Raw genomic sequence first — 14,314 nt, 5'->3', positions numbered from 1 at the left:
TAGGTTACAAATAACCCAATGCACAGCCTCGACAGTTGTTGGGAAGCTGATGCACTTGCAAATGTGCACAGTGTCAAGGGGTTCCGGTTCCACGGTACCCACGAGGGCTATGCTAGGGAATTGGTTTGGCCTCTGGGAAGTTTGGAAATTCTCCTCTGGTGTTGCAAAGTCTTCGGCATCCGGCGTGAGCTTCGAAGGTGCAGACGGGACAGATGCGTCCTTGGTGCCTGCCAAGCAGGGGAGTAACTCCTTTACTCCAAGGGAGATTCTTCAGTCATCTGGCGTTGAACAAATCATCGAAGTTCCCGGATTCAGTTTCAGAGATTCGTCCAGGGATATCTAAAGTACTGTAGTCAGGGGATCCTTCTTTATACCCAAGGAAGGGGTTGGACTTACTCTGGGGACCCACCTATGGGAGGGTGGCTACACCCATTTCCTTTGTCCAGTTGTGTGCCAGAGCAGGGGCTGGTAGCCCCTGCAACCGGTTTGAGCTGGACTGTGCACATGGACACCAAATGTGCCCCCAGTGCAGACTTCAAAGCACTCCTGGAGTGTTCCCACCCAGCGCTAATCCACTAACGCCTGTCTGGGAGGTGGTAACACCTCCCTGTGACAGAAAACCTATTGTACTGGCCTCCCCTGCCAGAGTTTCGGTCAGCAGCAGGAGGCTAGACCCATGTCTGTGGCTGGCAGCATCCGTTTTGTGATGAAAGGGCTCTGTTAGCTGGTACCGGGTATACCGGTGCTGTCATGTCTCTCCCTCTAAAAGGGTGGGATCATACTCCCACACCAGTTACCTTTGGTATGTAATGACTTTCAGTCGGCAGATCCATCATGTAGTTTTCTACCTTACTGAAAACAACCGTAGCAAGGATCCTATTGAGATCCAATGAATTCCCAAATAGTTAACATACAGGTAAAATTCTTTTTGTGTCACTCATTGCACCTAGGTGTATGCACATTAATAACCTAGGAGATGCAACAGAAATGCACTATTTAAAGATAGAGCAATCCCATGGCAAATTTGGTGTAGTAAGAATATCCACCATGAAAGACATTGCTCTCCTATATATTTGGGGTATTATATAAAAAGTGTTCCTAAGATGATTTATGTAATTTGAAGTTAGAAAGAATGGCTAACAACAACAGCAGGTTGAGATGTAATTGGAGAAACCTGAATAATTTATATCAGAGTGTACAATGTTGAGCGCAGAGTGTACAATGTTGAGCTATAGAGTAGAATGCAATGTTGAGTGGTACTAGATAAGCCTTTACAGAGTCTATGGTTTGTTCAAACAGATGAGATATCCTCTAAGGAACAAAATTAAAACCATCCTTTAATGGATTAGAGGAAACGTAATTAGAGGAAAATGTGCCAAGTGAAGAGGTAACATTTTATAATTTTGAAATGTAGTCTGCACAATGAAAGTGGACCATGCAAACATATTTTACGAGGCAATTTGCGACAAATATATTTGCAACCAGTTCGGTATGGTTCGCAAAATACCTCTTGAATATTAATGAGATAGGTTGCAAATTCTGACCCATTATGAATAGCTGCCATCACAGGGATAGGACCTGATGAGGTCAGCAGACCATAATGTGATTGCTTTAAACAACATTTTTTTTAAATGCAGCCTACTTTCCTTTAGGAAAAGGGATTCTTTTAAACAAAAAAAAGAAAGGTACAGTTTTTTAAGGACAGGCAGTTAACCCAATAGGACCCCTGCCTACTCTTGAAAAATATTTTTTCGACATACTCGAAGGGTTGCAAATGGCTTTCCACTTCATGTTTGTAGTTAATACATACAAATCCGATTTGTTATTTGAAAGGGACATCCTAATTGGTATTTGGTGGGAAACCTAAATTGCGATTTTGTCACAAGCTACTGACTCAAAACTTAGGGGACGATTACAATGTCGTGCGGAAAGCCTCCAACCGACAGTCGGATTCCCCTAGACCGCGGGGGAACCTATCCATCCGACTCGGTCAGAAACAATTCTGACCAACCGATTATGATGCTCGCGGTTGGAAGGGGAACCATTCAGGCATTCTGAATCAGTTCTGACATGCTCTCAGAGAATCTAAGTTGATTTGGGCCGATTTGTACAGCGTTACGGACAGTGTTTCCGACCGATTGATTACGATGTCGGATTCGGACAGCCTTTCCGACTCAGTCTGTCTGACACAAAAAGACTGTCAGAAACTGACTTTGGGGGCACCTAGCAGGCCCCCCTTCACCCTGAGGACTCTGGGATCCTCCTGTAAAAACATGCACTGTTTGGCAGGCAACATGGGGTGCTTGCTACAGGGTTCAAGGTTTTCCGCGAACACCCCTTTTCCCCGTAGGAGCCTGTGTTGTCAGTCAGAACACAGGCTACCATAGAAGACAATGGGAGTCCTTCGGAACAGTGTTCGGAAGCATTGTAATCAGTTGTGCGGGACTGCCGATCGCGAGTTGGTCAGAACTGCCAATAGCAAGATGGTGGGAACCAAATACGACAATCAGTCGGGCGGTTTAGTTTCCGAATAACATCATAATCTGCCCCTTAGTTTTGTAGAAGACAAAAATCCCTTGCAAGCATATAAAAGATTGTTGAGATGAAAAAACATAATAAGGCCATCATAAGTTCTCCTAAAATGCATTATAAACCACCTTTGTTAGAAACTATTTGCAGGTATCGAATCAAAATTTTGAATTGGCTATTGTAGGCAATGCCAAAACCAAATACCCTGCTGAGATTGCTTTTCACTTCACCCAGGTCTCTGGAACTCTTAGTATGAATAAGCATCATGGTGTCTTTGGATCTCACTGAGAGCCACTTCCATGAACATTTGATAATTGATCCGGTTATTCACTGCTATGATTTGTCAAGCATTTTTACCCACTGATGCTATTTCATAAAGTAACCATCTCTGACAGCCCTCTCTGAGAGAGCCTGTTAGCAGAGCTCTGTGTATCTGCTCTGATCGAGGGCACATCTTTGGGAAGGGTAGGGGTGGGACGGCACACAAGATTTTCTGTTGGGTGGCTAGAGGTCAGTTATTTTTTTTAACATTACTACTCTGCATCGGCGTAGCAGACAAATTGCATATAACGCTTAGGTAAAAAGTTAATAATATCCTGGTTATTCACTGTTACCCATCTATAATACTGTGTTATTTAAGAATCTCATTGAGTCAGTTGTGTGAGTACCTGACTCTTAAACAGAAGTTGTTTCCCACTGCTATGACGTCTTAAGGGGAAGCTCTCACTTGCTCCAAGTTCCGCGTCTTGTCTGAGTCTCCAGAGACCTGAGATTTGAGATGTAGTATGGTTGCACAGACACGATGGAGATGGGAGAATGCGGGTGGCTCTGTGCCTACACCAGCTACACACTTCTCTGTCAAGGAGGGGCTCTTAAGACCTGCACTGACAGAGGAATTTCAAAGCTGTGCCCACACAGCTTACAAAGGGCAGTGTGGTCTGTAGTTTCTCCCTGGAGAACAGAGAGCACTGTTTCAGCAGGGAGGAACGGGAAGGTGCAGAGAGTTGTAGGCGTGGATGGCCGAAGGCCAGGTATTACTTTTTATATTTGGTGTAGGAGGGGGAGAAGGAAGATTGAAGAACAGATGGTGTAGGTAGGTGGCATGACACCTGGGCCCAAAGTAAACATTGGGTACTCTGCCTTTGTTTGTATCAACCAGGATAATGTGTCTGGGTCAGGTGATGAAGGAACACATTGGTGTAACCTAGGCTCAATCTTTCAATGGAGGTGGGCTGCCCTTAGGTTCAGGGGGGTAAAGTGATCCCCCAACAGGTGTGTGCAGTATCTTACCATACCCAATTGAAAAAATTGGATCAGGACTTCAAATAATCTTGAAATAAAAATAATTTACAAAAGACATTTTGTTCATTCTACAATCATGTATTCTTGGCTTGATCTTCTACTGTTTTCTACACATACTGTTAGTACAGAATAGATATTGTGAACACAGATCTTTCGCGATTTTCAGAGTACATCTACATTTTAAGAACCATCAAGACTTACTTAGCATTTCCCGGCATGTCAAGGTGAAATTAATAAATGTGCAGTCATATGAGGTATCTGTTTCTCATTTGAAGCTAATGACAAGATGTGCATGAAGTAAACAGTTGAACATAAAAAAGGTGGTGCACAAATTTCACACGTGGTAATGTTCAGTCACAGACTTTAAAATATTTTGCAGGTAGGCGCAAAGGTCAACAGTAAAAGTGGTGATCTACATTCATGTTTTTTTAGTACTTAAAAACTTAATGTATCACCACCAGGGAAGAGAGGTGCTAGCCCTAAACAGTGCTAATTAATAACAATATGGCATTGTGCAAGAGAGAATGCAAAACCTGAAAGCGTCTAATAACCCTCACAAGACAAAAGAGTGATGTAAAGTTCTATTGCGAACTGCAGCCTAGCACTATTTTAACCAATTCTACTCAAAAGTCACAAAGACACTTTGGGTTGAGGGACACATAGAATACCTGACAGAATACATGCAGTAGCTGATGCTTCCATGAAATTATTCACCTTTATTTGACACTGCGTAGGCCGCATAGAACATTAGCAATTATGTTTCCTGCTTTGCGTGCATCTCTCGTGAACACAGTGTATACCGGTTTAAAATGGGTGCTAAAAAAGAGGTGAAGATCCTGGAGAAAATGCACTTTATCTAGGGCACCAAAATACCGTGAACATCTTCATCTTCAGTATAATAGATTGATTGATATAAGCTTTATTTCGACATCCAGTGTCATAAAAGCAATAAAAGACGTTTTATAAAAACAAATACAGAGTCAACTTATCATCATATGGGAATACGCTAAAAAGTGATGTATTATGTAGTCCTTCTGGGTACTCTGCTGCCCCCTCAATAATAACTACAGTTACCTGGTTCCACATTTTACAAAGTTCATACTTATCATATCGATAAAAATATACAGAAGGTACAACAAAAATAGGAAGGGAAAGCAACTTGAAAATTAATCTAGGTGGAATTGGGTATCGGAATACAACCCCCCCCCCCCCCCAGAAACCTTATTGAAAAGATCCAACCCTCCATAGTATAGCAGCCTTAAAAGAAAGAAATGAGGGAAAAAGCGCAAGTGCTTAGCGTATGATTATGGGACTAAGAGGGTCAGCGGTGGAGCCCCAAATTGATTGAGAGTCAGCATGTTTCGGCAGAGTGCTGAATTCATCCTAACCGTAACTACTGTCTGATGAGCCATGCATGACTTAAAAACTTTGCCACACATCACACAAAGAAAGGTCTGGCATTGGTCCTGAGAATGCGCAGGGCAACCCGATAGTCCCGTGTTCCCAGCTCCTGGCACAGTGGTTTTAGCCACTTGGCTCTTGGGGTGTATAATATTACTTCACACATGAAGCCTGAATACAAAGCTAAATAATAAATAAAGACTGTATTTCTAACTTTAATTTTAAATGCTTTTTCAAAGGGTATGCTGTTTGAAAGGAACTACCTTCTTTATAAGTATATTTTAATTGTATAGTGAGGGCTATGTCCAATTTATTAAAGGATGGTAAGTAATTATTAATTTTTCATATTTATACAACTTTTCAACGGCTTAAGGTACAATTCAATTCAATACAGCTCAATCATCTTATGCAATTTGGAACCTTAAATTGATCAAAAACTCACAGTTTCTTTTAGTTGACTATTTTACTAACAGAATAACTCTTCTGTTTCTATTCTCTAGAGATGCCCTTTGACCCAACCAGCATCCTCAGCCAGGCTGTCTCCAATGTTATCAGCTCTATTACCTTTGGTAAACGGTTTGACTATGAGGACGAGAAATTTCACAAATTGCTTCACATGATGAATGAAACCTTCGTGCACATGAGTTCAGTCTGGGGGCAGGTCAGTGATATTTCAATTTCCGTCTACAGTTTTGCTTTGAGGTAGGGAGTGGCCCTAAAACATTTAAAACTGAAGCAAAATATTCTACAAGAAACATACAATCTTCGAAGGAGAAATACGGTCTTCAAATTAAAATGCCTTCTTCACAAAAGAATGCTCAAGTTCAGTAGAGGAAATGTCATTATATTGTCACGTATACTAGCCCCAGGATGCTTGTATCCGGTACAGGGAAGACTTGGCTTGGCAGTTCAGTCTGGGCTGATCCCATGAGGCAAAGGGTCAAGACTGATTTCCATATCGCTGGGTCTGAACTGGGGTGGCAAAGTGAGCTAAAGAATGATGATCTGTGTCTGTGGGTGAATGTTTGAAAAGTGTCAGCACTCTCCCCATCATCTCCTTGTGTTTACTTTGTTTGCCCTCAGTTGGCAGGGTATGCCCAGACGTGGGTCCCTTGCTCACTTTTCCACTGGATTCAAGCTAGCCTGGCTGATGAGGGGTGTTACCCCGAAATCGAGCCCAGGATGCTTGTATCCGGGCAAGAGGAGACTTGTCTTGGCAGTTCAGTCTGGACTGTTCCCATGAGGCACAGGGTCAAGACTGATTTGCATATGTCTTGGTCTGAAATGGTGTGGGGAAATGAGCTAAAGACTGATGATAGATTCAACCCAGATTTGTGACTGGGGGTGAATGTCTGAAAAGTTTCAGCACTCTGTCCATCATCTCCTTGTGTTTACTGAATTCTTAATAACATCACCTGTTTTTAGATGGTAATATATACTTGTTATATAAATGATTTAAAGGAGGTTATGGATTGCTTGCCAACATCTATTTGAACTCTGTGCCCTATCACACTGCCATCCAGTACCAGAGTACAAGTGCTCTGCCCCTATACTGATATTGTATAGTTGATCTCACCTAGTTGGTGTATTTAACGCTCCAGTAAAGCAATTGTAAGTAGTCCCAGAAATTGTGCCAGTGACATGTGTGTTAAATGTCATATGTAGGTTGCAGTGTCTATTTATACCACCCACCGATATGACAAAAATGTGTATCTTCAGGGAGTACCATTGTTAAAAGCAATTCATTGATGCATCCTGGGAAAAGAGGTTTTCTGGTGTATGAAAATCTATTTTTATTCATTGACTATATTTTGCAAAGTGTGCCTTGTAAGACAACAGGGTAGTATATTTGATATATAGAAATATGGCATAACACATTATGTGAATAGAATGCCTTCACAGTGAACATTCATCCAAATGCTGTTTTCACTATGTAGGTATAGCTAGATTTTTCATGAACAGGCTTACATATAAATAAAATCATTATTTTTGATCACTATTTTAGAAAATGCTAGCAAATTTATTTAAAGTTATTATGCACTTAGTTTCAGAAATCCAACTCAACTCCTTCCTTGTTTTTCATAACTACTCCATATGAACCGTGTACACCAAGCTTTATTCTTTATTCCAGTCGACGTTTGCCAGTGACATGTTTTCTATGCTGCCACTGAAGCTAAGACAGTAAGATAAATATTCACCCAATCCTTTACTTTGTTAGATTTTCTATAGTCCTTTAATCATAGCCATTACTTCATATTTGATGTTTTAAAATCTATTCTAAGACACACTATACTACCACTTAAGGATGGCATGCCAACAAATATGATTGGCTTCCAACTTTCGAAACAGTGTGCTAAAATGTTTTTAACATATTTGCCTATTGCCATATGCAGCCATTAATATCTACCTGAAGCAGCTCTCACAAATTCTTCCTGTTAATGACTATGTATCTAATTTTTTAAACAGGTTATATAAAGGTGAGACAATGAAGATCACAAGGAGCTCTCAGTGTGGTTTAGAACCTGTATGTTTCATATTGAATGACATTTTAAAGAAATCCTTCTGCCCTCAATGGACCGAGCATTGTCATTTCAGTGGGCCCTGTCTTACTGTGATACTCTACGAGATGCCTTCAGTACACACTTGATGTCTCATAACATTTCCTGCCAGGTTTTCCATTGTTAATCCATATATTGATGCTCTAATACAGAAATGGTATTTTCTTAAAATTAGAATAATTGATTGGGCTAGATGAAACTCAAATGTGGATAGTTAGCTGGAGAAGCTCACCTACAAAGTTTGTCGAGTACAGCAGTTATAGAAGGCATGGTATATCAGCAACCCAGTATATGCTTAAGTGATGTAATGTTCCTGTTTAGCTAGTGAAAATAGAGAAATGATAAAAGAAGTAGTCACTGATCTCAAATATCAAATACAATTTATCATATTATGATAATAATTTACAACTGCATTTAAGTAAGAATTCCTTCAAAGATCCCCATTGTTATATGGTGGGTGTATCATTCGATTTCTTTGGTCTCTTTATAGCTCCAGGATGTGCTTCCAAATGTCATGCGTTATATACCAGGCCCTCACCACAATATACAAAAACTACTTGAGGATCAACTGCAATTCATTTCCGAGAGGGTGAAGATCCGTCAAGAGTCCCTTAATGCCAGTTTCCCAAGGGACTTCATTGAGTGTTTTCTCATCAAAATGGATCAGGTATGTATTTTCACATCAGACCACATACAGTGGAACTATTGAGCTACTATAACAACCAATCATATTTTATATTTCATAATTTGGTTAAAATGGTTGCCTTTTTATTTGCTCGGATAAGAAATTGTCCCTTATCTACTATCTTCGGCTGGACAAAAACATAGCAAGCAATTGATATGTGCATCATGTTGCTTCATGGTGACTTTAACACTTTGCATTGTGCTTCTTTATTGATAGGCCATGCCCAGGTGCACCTCAGTGATCAGTGATTTGCTGTACCTCATTGAACTGTAGCCAATTGAGAACCTGGTGTACTGGATAAGTCTTGGCATTACAATTTTGGTCACTCTGGCCATTTGTTATCTCAGGACCCTCCCAACCAGGTAAGTACTTCCTTCACACACATCACTCACATCACTTCACCGTACAAACAGACCCTACTCCTCATACTTTGCCCTTTTTTGACTATGATCGAACTCCTCACTGGCCAATTCAGAATCTACTCCCATCACCTCACTTCACATCCACATCATAGTCGGCTACTTCACATGACTAATATCATTCCGCAGGTGGTCCATCAATAGTGTCCATCATCTAACCACTCCAAGCCATGAATATGAAACAGATATTACAATAACAGCAATAACTGTTGATCTACATATTCTCCTCTGCTCTATGGAATACTCAGTTCTTCCTCAACTAGACAACTTTACTACTGGCCTGTTCAACTCCCATTCCACCCTTGATTGGTTAGTGCCTATCTTCAACAGTCATTTTGACTCAAAAATGCATCTGTAACCCTATCCTTGGCTCTGAACACAGATTATGACACCTTGATACACTACCCTTGTGATAAAGAATCATCTTTATTTTATCAGTTTTAGAAATGGGATTTCTAGTTGGCTAAGGCTTGTGCCAAAGCCAGGCAGAAACCACCACTCTAGTCAGGGCAAGGGAGTTACACACTGAAGATGACCCCTGCTTACCCCCTTGGTAGATTGGCACGAGCAGTCAGGCTTATCTCAGGGGCAGTGTGTTAAGCATTTGTGAACACATACTGTGATAAAATGACAGCACTACAGATGGACACCCACACAGATTGTATATCAAAAATAAGTATTCTTCATATAGGCTTATTACAAGACCACAAACAACAAAAATCCACAATACTGTACTTTAGAATGGTAGAACTAGCTTAGTTCACTTTAGATGGTAAATGCGACACTTTACGTTCAATATACCTTTGGATGCGTAACGCTATACAAACAAAAGTGTTGTAGGGAAGGTGATGCATCGGTTCCTTACATGCAAGAACTGGGATATGTCGGTTCCTTACTCTGGGGGAGGTGATGCGTCGGTTCCCTACTGCTGCACAGGGGACGGTGATGTGTCGGTTCCTTACCAGAGGGGAGGTGATGTGTCGGTTCTTCTCCACATCGGGAGGTGCTGCGTCGGTTTCTTACTGCGCTTCTGTGGTGATGCGACCCACAGTGCCACGATGCGATGACAATCTGGTGCAATGCAACAAAAATGGCATCTTCTTCTTGATGCGACAACAAAGGGGCAATGCGTGCACACACGACAGCCGTGCGACGACCCTGCGAATCTTCTGAGCCGTGACAGGCCCTGCAACACTCTTCTCCGGTGATGCGATGACTTCAGCAGCAGCGGCGGCACCCTTAATCAGTGATGGGACAACAGCGGCTGTGATACTCTTCTCCGGTGATGCCTGGCGCTTCGGGGATGTGATGCGACAGCGGCAGCGTTGACACCCTTACGCAGTGATGCAGCGACACGCTTCTTCTCCGTGAGACACGCTTCCAGCTCCCTGCGACACGCAGTCTCCTAGAAGGCCCAGCACAGCAGCAGGCAGTTCAAATTCCCAGCAAGGGAACTCTGGGAAGCTGGTTGGGGAAGTCTGTTATCTCTGACATTTCAGCAGGAGGCAAGCTCAATTTTCAATGCACTCATCACATACACAACTAACATCCATACCATACTTAACTACAACCCATCCAGACACACACACCCCACTCTAATTACTCCTTACAGACCCCCTTTTATCATTAACACACCCATACTCAGCTTTCCATCATTTGTCCAACCAACAGCCTCCTCTTCTTTCTACCACAATCACACAACAACACAACACTTACATATGCCACATCACCACACATTTTAACTCTTGCAGCAAACAGGTCTAAAAGAAACAGTCTTAAATCTACTTCATGCCCTCCTACACACAACATAAACTCTACTCACAAACACATCACCACCCCGTTTACCTTACCAACTCCACTCGCAAACAATAGTATACATACAAATCCATCTGATTTAACAAATACATCAGCAACTCTTTTCACTACTCCTCAAAAACAAAACATATCACACACATCAGCACAACAAAGTCTCTCCAGCACAACATCTCATAATACTTACAGTCACCCACCTTTCAAACTACGCAAAGGAACAAACCACAGTGCTAAGCTTTCTCTCTTCCACCACACCTAACACACATACAGCAACACAGCACCTCTCTTCTAACTGCCTCCAATCCATTGGACAATTTAGAATCTTAGTACATGACGCACATGCTGCACCACCACTACTGGCTCATATACCTTCTGCCCTAAGCATACGAAAACAATATAAGCAACATGCCACAAATGACAACTTTGTTTCTCTGTGTCTACTGCCCAACAAGGTTCCACTACAAAAACAATACAGCACACCAACTCACTCTCAAACACCATCTCTACCATCTACGCATGCAGACCCTTCAAAATGCCTTCTTAGCCTGCTGGATGAGGAACACATTACAGAACAGCTACACAATTGCTATCCTAAAACATATAATACCAGGACTAAACACACACCTGCTACTAACCCACAAAATACTGATCACTCTTCTACAAAACTTAGTCTCACTGTCACCAAAGCACATTCTCTAAACTGTCTACTAATAAATGCTCAATCACTCCCTGAAAACAAACATCACATCTACGACCTTCTCACCAATGCAAAATCAGACATACTATTCATAACTGAATCGTGGTTGGGCGATGATATGGCTTCCGTCCTGCATAAAGCCATTCCTCTAGGCTATCAAACAATCGCTCAAAATCGCATAGGCAAAAAGGGAGGTGTTCTAGCTGTTGTGTTCAGGCAAACATTACATATCACTAAAGTTGACAATATCTCCATAAAGAATGTGAGGCGCTTCTCACAGGATGCAATCCTACACCGTCTTCCGCCTGTAACTTTCTGCTCCTTTACAGACCTCCACCTAGCAAGGCGAAATTCCCAGACGCACTTCTAGACACAAGTTCAAACCTGATAACAATACACTCCAACCTATGCGTTCTGGGTGAACTCATCATCTAGTTTGACAAACCCAATATGACCCATCCAAAAACAATATTCAATGGCCTAGACGCACTGAACCGGTCCAGGGAAGGCATGGCTTGGCAGTTCGGGCTGGACTGTTCCCATGAGGCACAGGGTCAGACTGATTTGCATTTGGCCATGTCTGAACTGGGGTGGCAGAGTGGGCTAAAGAACGGTGATGGATCAAACCCAGATCTGTTGACTGGGTGTGAGTGTTTGATTGGTTCTGATGCTCCGTCCATCACCACCCCCTTTTGTACCACTCTAGACGCACTGAACCTACATCAGATTGTCCATAAACCCACACACATCGGTGGACATATCCTAGATGTCATTTTTGTTAATACCAAACTAGTTACCTTTTAAACTATAACTCGGGTCACATGGTTAGACCACCATTTGCTAGCTTTCCAACATAAAACAACACTAACCAACTCACCTAAAACCACCTATAGTGCATCCACCTATCAACCGTGGTACAAACTCAATTTAGAACACTTATAAACACAACTAACATCCAGTACAGATCTAGAAACAATAAATTCTGTTCAAAAACTATATGAATGGCTACAGGAAGCTTTTGATATGCTGATACCACTCAAGACCACACAACAGAACAAAAGAAAACAAGCACCTTGCAGAAATACAGAGATAAAAGACATAAAACTACGAATTAGAAAGCTGCAACGTGCCTGGCTAAAAACAAAAAACAAACAAGACAAACTTCACCTACAGAAAATTAACAGATGATACAAGTCAGCTTTCAAAAAAGCAAAGAAAAGGTACTATTCAAAATGCTAACTGTGCAAATAAAGAATCCTATAAAATACTCAATGAATTTTGTAAACAAAATTGCCTGGAAGGAACTCATCCCGTTACTCAAGATTTCACAGACAAACTGGCAAATCATTACACGGACAAAGCAGACTTGTTGAACTCGTACTTAAAAACGAGACAAAGCACCAGCACGAACCCTTTTAAAAAACAACAATACAAGAATACTCTAACCCAGCCTCTCCGTTCCTTCCAACACATTTCACACAATGAATTTGTGGACCTGGTAAAAGCAAGCAGGCCTGTCGGCAGCCTTTCCGTACCGTGTCCACCGTAAACTTTCAAGACAATTCTTATAAAAACCTCTGCTGCCAATTCAGTAAGAAAAATCATCAAAAATTCCTTAACTATCAGAATATTTCCAGAAGAACTCAAAAAGCCATACATACGTCCTTTACTGAAGAAAACAAACCTGGGCCCACTGAACTCTGACAACTACAGACCCATTACAAATGGACCTTTCCTGGGCAAAATGACGGAAAGAGCAGCGTTCGCCCAGATATCACAATTCATTGAAGACAATGCCATACTTTCATACTTCCAAACGGGATTTCGTCCAGGAAGAGGAACAGAATCTGTGCTCCTTGCCATCTGGGATGACCTGAAGAACACAGTTGACCCTGGTTGCTGCATTACTCCTCTTGGACCTCTCAGCTACCTTTGACATGGTTGACCATGACACTCTGTTCCAAAGACTCTATGAAGCTGGCATAGAGGGGACTGCTATAGACTGGATCACGTACTAACTTCAAACAGAACTAATGGCATCCGTACCCCACCTTTCTCATCCAAACCCTCAAGGCTCTATCATCTTGCCCATGCTTTTCAACATCTACATGAAGTCATCACCGGTACTGATCAATCAATTCTACCTTATGTGCTATAACTATACAGATGACACCCAAATACTCCTTCAACTGGAATGCCCCAAAGACATTGGAAACTCGCCAATTTTCAGTTGTCTCAGAGTCATGGATCAATGGATGACATGGAGCCATCTCAAATTGAATGCTTCGAAAACAGAAATACTCATGTGTGGCGATTGGAAACATTATGACCCCCTTGCCGCCTGGCCTGATGACCTAGGATCACCGCCTAAAGTATCAAAGGAAGTAAGAAACCTCGGAATGACCATGGACTCCAGGCTATCAATGAATGCCCAAGTGGACAAACTTGCAAGATCAAGATTTGTTACTATAAAAACTCTGCGACTAATCTTCCCATATTTGGGATTTCCACGCAAGGTCCAAGCTACCATCTCCCTTGTTCTGTCCAAACTCGATTATGCCAATATCCTCTACACGTATCACCTTTAACGCCTATGAAAAGATTACAACGGATTCAGAACTCGGCTGCCAGACTACTCATTCATATCAAACTGCTAGACCACATCTCCCCTGCCTTGAAAGCCCTATATTGGTTACCGGTTGTCAGAAGATCAACGTTCAAGCTGCTTTGTATCACCCACAAAGCAATACATGGAATGGGACCGCTCTTCATCAGGAATAAAATCACCAAACACATTCATCATGGGAACCTCCGCTCTAGAGTGGCACCTCGCCTCAAAATCCCAAGATACAAGAAAAACAAGCATTTGCAATGCAATAGGTCTCGCATTTATGAGAGTTTGAGCTATTGG

At 41.9% G+C, this 14,314-nt stretch overlaps 1 protein-coding gene and 1 long non-coding RNA gene across 5 annotated transcripts in view; one reads left to right on the top strand and one right to left on the bottom strand.

The window, feature by feature from the left end:
• LOC146798093 (cytochrome P450 2G1-like) overlaps nucleotides 1–14,314 on the top strand; it is a 488,692-nt gene that overhangs the window by 310,743 nt on the left and 163,635 nt on the right. For all 3 annotated transcript variants that reach the window (XM_085625313.1, XM_085625311.1, XM_085625312.1), the window contains exons 5-6: nucleotides 5,733–5,893; nucleotides 8,281–8,457. In XM_085625313.1, coding sequence (XP_085481439.1) covers nucleotides 5,733–5,893; nucleotides 8,281–8,457 — 338 coding nt within the window. The remainder of the gene's footprint in view (nucleotides 1–5,732; nucleotides 5,894–8,280; nucleotides 8,458–14,314) is intronic.
• The window catches only part of LOC146798094 (uncharacterized), a 526,362-nt gene that overhangs the window by 390,773 nt on the left and 121,275 nt on the right, over nucleotides 1–14,314 (bottom strand). The window lies entirely within an intron of this gene.

The sequence above is a fragment of the Triturus cristatus genome, chromosome 9, assembly GCF_964204655.1.
Source record: "Triturus cristatus chromosome 9, aTriCri1.1, whole genome shotgun sequence".
NCBI lineage: Eukaryota > Metazoa > Chordata > Amphibia > Caudata > Salamandridae > Triturus > Triturus cristatus.
This window is presented reverse-complemented; position numbering and strand designations above follow the sequence as displayed.